This window comes from Tachysurus fulvidraco, chromosome 17 (genome assembly GCF_022655615.1).
Source record: "Tachysurus fulvidraco isolate hzauxx_2018 chromosome 17, HZAU_PFXX_2.0, whole genome shotgun sequence".
NCBI lineage: Eukaryota > Metazoa > Chordata > Actinopteri > Siluriformes > Bagridae > Tachysurus > Tachysurus fulvidraco.
In genome coordinates this window covers 8,222,353-8,235,385 of record NC_062534.1, presented here as the reverse complement: position 1 = coordinate 8,235,385, position 13,033 = coordinate 8,222,353, and the positions used below count along the sequence as shown (strand labels likewise).

Sequence of the window (13,033 nt, the reverse complement as noted above, 5' to 3'; positions counted from 1 at the left end):
AATTATAAGATGAAAGAGTTGCCCACAGTTAATCTCAAATATCTATTTGAGATATAGTTTTTTGTCACATGGAGAGGAAGTGTCAATGAAAATAGTGTTAGATGCCTGGAAAGTGCCTGAAGGGAGAAAGCTGCTGAAGTCAACAACAATTTTAAAGTATATTTCAAAGCTTTCTCAGCAAGTTCAAACCCAATGGTGTTAATTTTGACATTTTGACAATAATGGGTAAAATATTAAGGGGAATTTATTTCTGTATGCAGGCACAATAGCTTAGTGTTTTATATATATAATGCAAACCCATCACTAATTTACTTGCCATGTTTATGATAAAGAATATATGCAGCTATGCTGATGCTAGGAAACCTGTGGTATTTTCATATACACCTTGAGCTAAAATGGCAATTACATTTCTGCATCTCATGACCTTTTCTTTTTGAAGACAAAAAAAAAAAATGCAATTTTCATGGTTTCAAATGAAGTGCAGAAATTCAGACCTATTTGTTAAAACCTGGTTTTGTAAATATTCATTATTAATGACAAACCAACACTGGAAGATAAATAAGATAATTTCCCCAAATGCTAAATTATGACTAAAAACTAACTGTATTTTTTAACTTGTTAAAATGAGAACATACTGTACACTCATTGTCCACTGAAACAGGCAGCATTTGTTAGCAATGCAATGTATAAACTCACGCAGATAAAGGATAAGAGCTTCAGTTAAAGTTCACATCAAACATCAGAATAAAAAAAAAAGTGTGAACTCTGTGACTTTGATCATGGCATTGAAGTTGGCAGCAGATGAAATGGTTTAAGTATTAGAAACTTTCACACAAACCAGTCTCTAGAGTTTATATGGAATGGTGCAAAAAAAACCCCAAAAATAATCTGGTGGATTGAAACACCTTGTTGATCAGAGAAGATCACGGTGAGGAAAATATGAAATGAAATGGTGTGATTGGTTCAAGATGCCAAGATATAGAAAATTTCACTCTTTGCAACTGTTGTGAACAGAAAAGCATCTCAGCATGCACAAAACATCAAAACCTTGAGGTGGGCCATATTGAGTCTTGTCAGGAAACAACAGGAATCTAAGGCAATCATGGGCACAGACTCGCCAAACTGGACAGATAAAGATTGGACAGATGAACATGTAAAAAAAAAAAAAATAACTGGTCTAGCTTTCAGCTTTGGGTGATCCTGTTCTTGACTCACAGGAATGGAAGTCTATGTGGTCTGCTGCTGTACCGTAGCTCATCCACCTCAAGATCTGATCTGTTGTGCTTGCTGAGATGCTTTTTGCTCACCGTGGTTGAAAAAATTGCTTATTTGAGTTACTATAGACTTCCTGTAAGCTCAGACAGTCTAGCCATTCCCCTTAATCTCTCTTATCAGCAAGGTGTTTCAGCCTACAGATCCTCTGCTCAAGATTTTTTTTTTATTGTTTTTCACACCATTCTGTCTACAGACTGTTGTGTCTGAAAATCCCAGGAGATCAGTTTCTGAAATAATCAAACCAGCCGATCTGACACCAACATCCATATTATGGTTAAAATCAGAGATTAGACTTTTCCCTATGCTGATGTTTGATGCGAGCATGATTTTTGTTATGAGCTGCTACCACATGATCAGATAACTGCATGAATGTGCAAGTGAACAGTTGTTCCTAATAACGTGGATGGTGAGTGTATACCACAGTTATCTACAAACTGGATTCGGTGAGTTAATTTGGCATAAATCAAGTGTCAAAATACGTAAATTAAATACCATTACTGAAAATATGCATTCAGTATAGTCATGAGAACTGAGGCGATATAAACGCTATATCCTAAAGTAGGATAAGTGAACAACTACAGTACAGAGTTGCCTAATGGACAGAAAACCTATTTGTCAGTCAACCAATTGCTTGCAAAATATTAAATTAATATCAATAGGTGAAATGCATGTTTTTGAGAAGCCATATTTAGACCTATAGATACATAGTGAGGATTAACGGCAAAATTAAACACATTGTTATTCAAATCTCATTTCGATGATTCTAGATAAACAAACCAGCTCCTCAGATTCATGTGAAAACAATGGAAAAAAAAAATCATACTGATATGTATATTCTGGGCTCTAAACGCATACAAGTGTTATGAAATGGCATTTAATAGTATGACACCCTTAAAATAAACACTGTTTATTTGTAGAGTGGATTTTTTTTTTTTTGTAAAGTTTTCTGGGTAAAGTTATGAAATAATTTAAAGATAGATAGAAGCACAACAGCCCAGTCAGTTCATCCTTCAAAATGTGTGCACATTTTCTTTACAGAGGAGCACAACCAACCAATTAGCATGAACATTGTCATTTAGTGACTAAATAAATATAATAGACCGAAATATGTATAACACAATAAATAAAAATGCAATATAACAGGACGTGCTGTGTTGAAGTGCTGTGTTATAAGCTGCTGAATAATGAGGGCGGGAGCCATATTGTTAAATTTCCAATTAGTTCAATCAAATTGGTTTAAACCACATTTGCAGTGATTAGTGTGATAATTGCAACTAGGTCTATTCATACAGCAGTGTACTGACAATGTACTAGACTTGTATTAGATGTTTATCTAAATGCTTGCCATCTTCTCTTTCATCTACTATTGCATTAGTCGTTTTTTTGTAATTTTTATTACATTCGTTACATTTAACAGCAAAAAAAAAAAAAAGAAAAAAAAAGAAAAATCCTATCTGCTCCTTTAGACTCCTTTTAGACCATTTTTTCTGGATTAAATGCAAGTTCATGGGTTTTTAAATGCAGTAATCTAGATGCTATTGAAAAACAAAGTCATGAACACTTTTACTCATTAAAAATCTTGCAACTATGAGGCGTGAACTACACGCCGGTGATTTACATCATACGAATGGGAAACCTAGAAATATGCATGAATACGCATGAATTTCTGTATAAATAATTACTTAACATTTGAACTTCAGTTGCCAACTCTGAATATGGGAATGATTGTTGTTGATTAGTTTGGATACCACCGGCAATGTATTCAGTTTATCTCCTGCACTTCACCTTGTTAAATATATGGAGTATACAGAGAATATCCAGTATGTGCCACACCCACAGCAACAAAGCAACATTGCGTATTTTCGTGTCTACATTATCTTCACAGGAACACGTCCCAAAATGAGCAAGCAAAAAAAAACCCAGTATGTGTTTTCAGATTAAAGGGAATAACAGCGACTTCAACAACATGAAAAACTTCAGACTGATTTAAGACCAACATCAAAAACAAAATAGCCTGCGTATTTGAGCAAGTTGTACATAAAAGCAATCACTAAAGTAAGGAATTTCAGACTGCAAAACATATTTCTGCAGCAAATTAATCTAAACAAAGCATACACTAATGTGTTGGCTTGGCTTTCAGATAGTGCCATATTGCACATATTAGCCTCACAGCTTGAATCACAGTTGATGTTTCATGTTGGTCTACTGCCTCAAGTAAAGCCACAATAAGCCTGTCGGCTGTATTGTGACAAAAGGTAGTCTTAGTGAGCCGGCTTTACTTTTTAATCTAGTATTTATTTTAGTCCTTTCTGCTGGAGCTGATGTCCTTACACTTGAGCCCCAGGAGCATTTCACAGTTTGTTCCAGTAAGATCTAATGCTGCTACCTTGAAAAACCAAGCACTCCTCCATTATTGTAACTCAGCAGCCCGGTCTGATATTCTCAGACAGCTTTTTGTTTGAGTGTTTTTGCTTTGCCAATGTTATCAAAAAAAGAAAGAGAGAGAACAACTTCAGTCAGAGCTGTTTTGTTTGCCAAAGTGACTACCGCATTAGGCATGTGCCTCTCTTCCTGTCACATTGAGTTGGATGTCATGGCATGCCATTACTCAAAACTGCTCACTCAAAATAGCATCTATTGCCTAAAAAGCTCCCTGCATGTAACCGTCAAACTCTTGGCTATTTGCGACAAATATGCAAATTACAAACTCTAAATTGTAGACCAATAAAATAGACCTGCTAAATGCCATAGTCTGAATCAGATAGAAATAAGAGGCATGCTATATTCCTTTTTTTTTTTTTTTTTTTTTTTTTAAAGAGCATCTGGTTTAGACAAAAAGCCAGCACTTGGGCTGAGATTCTGTATGAAGCAACAAACATACTGTAGTAGTGGGAGTTTTTTTTTATGAATCTCACAAGACAAAGAAAGACCATGTTCATTACAGTAAATATGAACAAAGATACCTTTTGTTTATTGTCATGGTTTAAATTAGGCTTGTTTGCTGAGGCCTACAATTCTGGTAATAGAGCTAAGAAAATGGGTTCAATAATTATAACTACAAGCGGAAATCACACACAGCTCGATTTCAAAGGCCATGCCCACTTCAGGTTTAAATCTGAATAAAAATACATATACAAATACTGATAGTGTGTATGGACCAAAAGGATCTAGTATGTTTGCTGTATAACTGCTTAATGGAAATTAAAGCAAGCAGAGTGAATGCGCTCAAAGTCGAAAGCAGCTATGACAAACAAGATCTATAGTTTAGTCAGACAAAATAATTGCAGGAAATAACCTTTCAACTTATCCAGGTTCTTTTTTTTTTATATAAATATTCTTGCTCTTCAAGTATATAAGCCAATCTCTCAGGCAATCATAAAAAAAACGTCACTCTCTAGAATCTCCGTCATGTCCCTGAAGCAGGATTCTTCTTTGCTTATTTGTTCAAGTATATCGATTTCAGGGTGCAGGGATGCTCTCTGAGAAAATATTTGATCATTTTATCACTTATATCTTTGGCTGTGATTCATGAAAAAGACTGATATGACTCGTTTCGCCAAACAAGCCAGTGACAAGGAAGGAACAAACGATTTTATACTGAAGGTTTGCTTTATATGTCCTGCTGTGTAAATGTGGGCCATTCTGCGCTGTTATAAATGAAAGCTTCCAGACAGACATATGACCTGTCTCAAGCGCGGCATGGAACTTCATATCCTTTAAATAGATTCACCTAACAAGACATGGCCTCCCATGTGAAATGAAAAAGAATTATGAATATGTGGTGAGAGTAGAGTGTTGTTGTCAGAGAGAAGACACTGTTCAGTAAAGTTAGTATTATATAATGCTTGATGTATCATACAGTCGGAAGGAAAAATTCAGTCTAGCTTTGTATTTTCACGACGTATATTTGGCACATATCCCAAAACAAATGGAAAAATTAGGAGAACAAATAAGTCTACAATGATGCCCCACTCAAGTATCATCAAATAGTGCTTCCGTGAAGTGGAGGCTTGAATTTTCTGGGGTGGTTTTACACTGAAATCCCCAGACAGCATGTTGCGTTTGTGAACTGATCTCCGATTTACAGTGAATATGTGTTACCTGGATAAGAGCAGTTTGAAACTGAGCAGGGCTTTGTAAAGATTCTGACAAGCTTTTGTCATGTCTTATTTGTGCCTGTTGTCGGTTATACACAGTGAGAAGTCTTAAATGCTACGTTGTCCTGATCAGGTTGAAAATAGGAAGTGACAGTGAGTGTTGAAGAGTAATTGATAAAGTAACTTGAAGAGATCTTATTGTTAGCCCAAATTAGGTGACAAACAATGCAATGATATTCAGAATGCACATAACACATAACCATGTTTTTTTTAATGGTTATATAGCAAGTAACTGATTAGTCACAATCCAGTCTTTGACATTTATTATTCTTTGCACTTCATTACGATACCCTAAACAAAGCATGTGTTTCAGCAATAATTAACTATAGTTAATATTTATACAGAAAATTAACAGTAATATAAACTGATGTTTGTTTAAACACTAAAGAAATGTTTATTTCCAAACTCCACCACCATTGACTAAAGTTCCATCCATGACTAAAGTAAATTCATGTCAGTAAATAAAAATTAAATGTTTTAAACAGTTTTCCTAACTGTTCCTAACTATCTTAATGAATTGATATTCACAAGGTAAATACTAGATTTTTTTTTTCCACGAGCGTGTAAATTGTTGGTCATTGTGGGCTTATTGATTTACTTATTTATTTTATGACCATTTATGAATGGTGTTAAAGGTTTTTAATGTTATTTATGATGTATTACTGCTGAAGTTCATAGTTTGTACATGTTAACTTGTGTTATAAAAATCTTAATTTTGCTAACTTTAATGTAAAACATGGCTGGTATAAAATACCCCAGAATAATCATGATCAAAATGAAGCCAAATGTAGTGATAAACAATTTTAGTAAGTTCCCTCATTTAAATTTTCATAGACATACTAGCAAGCTAATTGCTAGCCTGGGATAGCTAGCTTTTTTTTTTTGTATAAGGAACAGGCTTGGTTACCTGGTTATCTACCGTAGCTTAATGCTAAAAAAGTAAAACATTTACTTTGTTTCTTCATGCATGACTTGTAATGTGGAAATTCAAAGAGGTTTGAGAGTTTGGAGGTGAGGCATAAAATAAGCGGGCTACAAAGGAAAAAATAAAAAGAGAATAACGGTTGGTTTTCATTTCTTGAAGCAACTTGAAGCTGAACATGAATGTAACAAAGCTCTATCTAACCTTAACCATGTCCACCATCAGTGTGTGCTGCATGTACTATTAAACCAATGTGCTGTATTATCATACTGTATTTATGTCACATTATTCACCCCAAAGTAGAGTCACTGTGAATTGGGACACTCCAGGTTACCTTGAATACTTGTGTTTGGTTCATAATCATCTAAGAAAATTTTAAACGTAACCTATATCAAGGGTTATTCCTGCTAACCTCTCATTGTAAATATGTTTGGTCGGGAAAAAATTACATATTGTAGCATCAAAGGCTTGATTACAATGTACTTGTCAATACAGAGTATAATACAGTGCCATACTCAAGACTAATAGTGATCGCAGTTAATGCATAATTTTAAATATATCCTATAAAATCGCGGATGAGAAAGTTCTTCTCCAACAGCTGGGCCACTTAAGCAAACTCATGCAACACCAAAGCCCCTTTTCAGATCTTTACTTAGGCACTTAAACATGAAAGTGATTTGGTTAAATAATAAGTGAAAAATGGAAGATGCAATTTTGACAGCGACACATCTGTTGATATGCATTTCAAAGGAAGACCATGAATGCTGCTGACAACTTCCAGTACTACCATGATACAAAACACAAATTTGGAAAAAACGACGGATTCAGCTGTCATCAGAGAGCCAGTAAAATGCCTCATATGTTGAAATTTTTTTTTTAAAAACATGTTCTTGATGGAGCTGTAAAAAGGCAAAACAGTGAGAGAATGAAAATTGGGGCAAGTTCTCCCACAAGACTGCATGGACAGTTTGCAGAAAGATTTAATTAGAAGCCTAAAAGTCTAGCCTTATTTCCAACCAATAATCCTGTGCTTCCTCAGCCCGTGTGAAATCGCACACCATGATAATTTATTTATTTCCCGAGTTTCTTATTGTATGTCATCATATCAGGCCAAGTAGCATATAAACCGATGCTCGCTGGGAGTTTTTTGGCATGTTTACTTTGATCCTGCTTCTTCAACCTCAATCCTACTGTATTTATCAGAAAAAATTCTCAGACTGTCAGTGAGGAAATGCAAATGTGTTAAATGTGGTAGTAAGCTCACACTGCAGAGTGATTGAGAGATCCCCATAAACCTGCAGGGCGGTGTGGGAATGTGCATCAATGCAGATTAACATCTTTGGACAAGAAAGCATAGGGGTTCTCATTAATGCAATGCTTATAATGCTTATCATAGAAATCTTACCATTTTTTTCAAGGCAGCAGAAGGCTAGTAGAAGCCAGTTAACATAGTATAAATCTCATTGTAATTTAAGTCAGCATGCGAACTTCACCCATACACACGCACACACACACACACACACACACAAACACACACACACGCATGCAGACGCACACACGCACACATGCACACACACACATACATATTATATATATATGTATATATTCCCCATCGAATGTATTGGAACAGCAAAGTTGCATCCTTTTGATTTTGCTATACACTAAAATCACTTGCGGTTGAGATCAAAAGATAAATATGACGCAATAAAATTTTAGCTTTTATTAAATAGGATAGAACATGTGAACATTTTTAGCCAATTTGCCATTTCTATCACTTTGCTGGAGGTTAATCTTGATTTCAGAAAGCTGAAATTCTGAGCTATTATCTCCTATTCATGTTTTAATTGCAAACCCAAATGTCTTCAGTGCATAGCAAAAACAAAAGAATTGGCTTTGTGTCCTAATATTTTGTGGACACTATATAATACTATTGAATTTTTTTAAATGGTTAATCAGATTAATTTATCTTATGTAAAAACACAGCACTGACAGTCTTTTCTGATGTAATTCAAATGATTTAATCTGCATGCTATAATACACGATCATTTCAGCAGTAACGCCTTATTCACAGGGACTCGTATGGTGGATTCTCTGCATAATCTAATGCTAATCATAAAAAGATTTTCAAAAACAACTTGTTGTTTAACAAAGAAAATATATACTCATTCATAAGATAAGGAGGTTGGACAGAGAAGTTTGATCTTTCACTTTTTTTGGTAACCTGTTAAGCTGTCTGTTTATAGCTGCTATAACATAAGTGATAATGCTCATGAACATTTCATACAGCATCACAACAACAGGCACTTTGATGTGTTTTAATCTTTACCTAATAATTATTTTAACAAGAGGACTAAAATACAATCTTATTTATATAAGGAGACTGCAAACCGGATGTGTTCAGCATGATGGAACTGATTGTCATACATCTTACTGTACTAAAGAGATTATTTTTTTTAAAATAAGGACAGAATTATTTGAATATTTTCTCCTAAGCAGTCCCTGTAAACCTTGCTTGCATAATCAGACATGTTATCTTTTCAGCATCTATCAGGAACCTCGGCACTGATTCAGATATTCTGTGTTGCCAAGGGAACTTGTCTTGAATTCAAAGAGAATTTGTGTCAGAAATACCAATGCTGTGCCCACAAAACACTTCCACAGCCGACTATTCATCCTCTTATTGCAAAATACTTTCACTTGCAAATCGGAGTGGACAAGCGCTGTTATTAAGAGATATCAATACCATATCATCAGAAGAGAATAATGGTCAAAAAAAAAAAATCTGGTCATGTGTTATGTGTATGTGTGTCTCAAATAAAAAGAAATATTGGTAAACTCAGTTATTATACCAGTCTACTGTATGTACTACTTAAGCAAATGAAAGAGGAGGTCAGTGTTAACTGTAAATAGAATCTCTTAACACTACTAATAAATGTCTGACTAAAACCTTTTGTGAGGCAAAATAAAACGTAAATATATGAATGGAAGTAGGCTTTGCATTACTTTATTAACAACCAGAAACTTGATTGCTTATACAAGGCTTATGGGATTACACTCTAAGGCACCTCTGATCTTTGTAAAGTTCTGTAAATCCTTACAGGTTTTATGTGAGTTAGGTGAGTGTTCTTAGCTGAAATGTTGGAAAAAAGTAATTGATAACGTAAATATTGCTCAAGATGTACAGTTAATTTTGAAAAAAGTTCATTTATAGCAAAGCTCAGAGGAAATGTACACTGCTGGACAGTGCTGGACTTTTTTAATGCAAAATTAGTTCAGCCTGCCTGGTCTAAGAGTACACAAAAACTTTGTATCCAAACAGGGTGGAATTGACTATGGTGTATGGATACAGCCAAAAAGAATTAAACACTCTTCAGTCAGGATGATAAATTAATCAATTTCTGAGAAAAAACAGGTGTGATATTCAAAAATTTACTAATCAAAATGATTTTCATTTTTTATAAATGAAATATATAATATGAAGATTTACAGATAGTTATAAGTTGTCGGATTACATATGACCCTAATTTGTACGAAAATAGAAAATAATTGTTAGCGAGATTACTCCTATGAGCAGACAAGCTATAAAAGGTGTATGGGAATTGTAATGTTATACTTGTGGGGTTGTACCTGAATTTCCTTGCTGTTTGTGGCTTGTGAAACTGCAAAGAACTTACAGGCATGAGTGACGGAGAAGCTGTTGGAGGACTCCAGGTTATCCACGTTGTAGTTCAGATGGAATGGCTTCTCACTCATGTTCTGGTTGGTGTTGTAGAGCTGCACAGCAAATCTGAACGCGCTGTGTTCTTGCACCGTTGAACGCATGAAGAGCCCACCTTTAAAACGGTGCAGAAATGTAAAACATCTATGGATTTTCTATAATGCATTACCAAGTCCTTGCAATGACATGAAATATGGATTTATTTCTGCCTACAAAGTGCTGCATTTAATGCATGTGAAAAAGCTTTGCACCTGCAGGACAGGGTTTCCATAATGACCTCTTTTTTTTTTTTTTAAATGTTAGTCATAATATGCCCTAATAACCCTATCACAGACTTTTATTCAGATTTTACCATTCTGCAGCTGCTGGACTTGTATAAATGTTACTATGCATACACTAAATTCAATTATCTTCAGTAAACACTGTATGTTTTAATACATCACTGCGAATTTATGCTCTGTGCTATTACCATTTCTTTATTTGCATTTTAAACTGAATTCAGCCTTACATAAGTATAGTCTGCATTCAGTACATAATTAGAAGGCATTTAGATATTTTTCCACGATGAAAATCCATTTTCAAGAGTTTCATCATGTGGCATTTAGGTCAGATAGCAAAGAAACAATCTATAAAAGGAGCTATAGAGACCATGCATTCCCTCTAAGAAATCGTTTTCATGGTGGAATAGAAACCGGTCGGCGAGAGACAGCGCTCAAGACAAGATCGAACCATAGCTATAGGACTCACCTATATTTATCTGGTTTGGAAATCCGGCGAGAGATCTACCCAAAAGCCAAAAGAAAAGAGGAACTGCACTCAATCGTGCCATTTTCTCCTCTTTTTTTTAAGTAAAAAAAATCCCGAACAGTTCCGAGTATAAAAAAGAGGAATCACATGCACAACCAACCAAAGCGTCCAGGAGAATAAACAGCAGTGCGCGCTTGCAGTGCGCGCAATAGCTTCATAGAGAAGCTGAACGAAATAAACGTGTCTGCACTTGAAGAGAGAGAGAGAGAGAGAGAGAGAGAGAGAGAGAGAGAGAGAGAGAGAGAGAGAGAGAGAGAGAGAGAGCAAATGAGGAGATTTATTCCGTAAAAGATGATGGCGGATCTACTGCGGATCTAGGGCTACTCCGGTCACACTCCGGTTGAAGTGGATTAAATGACGAGGAAGAGAAGCGAAGGTGAAAAAAAGACCTTCTCTGTGCGTCTACAGCAGCCTCTTTCACACACTGCAAGGCGGATAAATAGGACCGCGTAAAGCTCGAACTGCCGATCAATGCGAAAATGACACAAAAGCTGGTGTTATGGCGACCTCGAGGAAACACGAAGACGTTCTTTCACTATTATGCTCAGTGAACACACCTAACCAGGTTAATTAAAGCCTGGGGTATAAGCCGCATCAGTGTCTTGCGTTGTGCAGACCATCTCTCTCTCTCTCTCTCTCTCTCTCTCTCTCTCTCTCTCTCTCTCTCTCTCTCTCTCTCTCTCTCTCTCTCTCTGTGTGTGTGTTTCTCACTCCGGGATGGCGGAGGAGTGAAGCTGCAGTAACAAGAAGCCTCTTTTATTGACCACCATGGATGCCGGTTCAGATGGACCACGTTGGTGCGCCTTTGACAAACAATATGTCATAAATTAATATTCACTTTAGCAAAAACAGCATTCTGTTAAAGGCGGCAGTGGTGCGTCAAAAGCATCCACAGTTGAGTGCTATAATGACCCTGAGATGCGTCTTTTCGATTTTTAAAGTCTGTGTTAATGCGTGATTTGAATTCGTGTGTTTTCATGAAAGACTGACGCTGTCCATGGTGCTGAGGGAAGAAGCCAATGTGTTCTCACGTGCTCTTTTTCCTACAAACACATTTAAAAAGTTATGAACGATTAAGATCAGGACGAGGTGTGTGTGTGTGTGTGTGTGTGTGTGTGTGTGTGTGTGTGTGTGTGTGTGTGTGTGTGTGCGCGCTTTTTTCTGATTCTAACTTAAGCCCATCCATTGCATATACCAGAACATGTCAAGGCTTACTCCTAAGTCTTTTGTGTTTTTTAATTGCATTTTAATTAAACATCGAAACACTGTAGCGATTGGTAATGGAATAACCTCTGCTTCTCTCCTCTGCTTCAGTGCAGCTTGTGGAAAGAAGAAGCTTTCATTGCTGGTCGCTCTCAAGTGCAGTTCAAAGATCAGGAGTAAATGTGCTCCTTAGTAATGTCTGAGATATCATTTTAATCTATCAATAATTGCCCTGCCAAGACCTTATGTTCCTAAATCCTCAAAGCAGGAGTCAATTTGAGAAGCCCTCTGCTTATTCAGGGTTTATTGGCTACACAGGGGCAATGCAGGAAATTTAATATCACTCACACACACACACACACACACACACACACACACACACACACACACACACACACACACACACACACACACACATTATATATATATATATATATATATATATATATATATATATATATATATATATACGTAATATATACACATACATACACATACAATAAATGGTCCTATTTTTGCAGGCATAAAAAAGGCATACAAAAGGAATGACCACTGATATAATTAGGTATACACTTACACATTGAAAACAATCATCCCTACAATTTAACAAAAGCATACACAAACAGAGAGTGTGTAATATGTACAGTCTATGTACAGCTTCATTTGGTTTAAGTATTCATCCACCCAAATGTTTTTAAAAATCAATCAAGTGTGGACCAAATGCAAGGAATGAGGACACAGGATTCAAAGAAAATAATCAACAATGAAAATATGCATAAAGAGAGACTTTTTATGCAGAGGAGTAATTAATGTCACATTGTATTTCTCTTTTATCCCAGTAATTTGCCAATGTTTACAGTTTTATTTTTATTAAAAAATGAGACGTACATTTTATTTATTTATACTGACATTTAATGTAGTGGAACATTTAAAAAAAGAAGTTTGTTCCTG

The 13,033-nt window shown here is 35.7% G+C and overlaps 1 protein-coding gene across 5 annotated transcripts in view; it reads right to left on the bottom strand.

Annotated features, from left to right (window-relative positions):
• gria3b (glutamate receptor, ionotropic, AMPA 3b) overlaps positions 1–11,532 on the bottom strand; it is a 122,477-nt gene extending 110,945 nt beyond the window's left edge. For 3 of the 5 annotated variants that reach the window (XR_007138234.1, XM_047802042.1, XM_047802043.1), the window contains exons 1-2: positions 10,820–11,532; positions 10,029–10,187 (exon numbers count right to left, since the gene is read on the bottom strand). Coding sequence is in view for 4 of the 5 variants with exons in the window: in XM_047802042.1 (XP_047657998.1) it covers positions 10,029–10,187; positions 10,820–10,901 (241 nt within the window). In the remaining variant the exon portion in view is untranslated. The remainder of the gene's footprint in view (positions 1–10,028; positions 10,188–10,819) is intronic. The other 2 variants (XM_027154733.2, XM_027154734.2) reach the window with 1 other exon arrangement.
• Between the last annotated feature and the right edge of the window lie 1,501 nt (positions 11,533–13,033).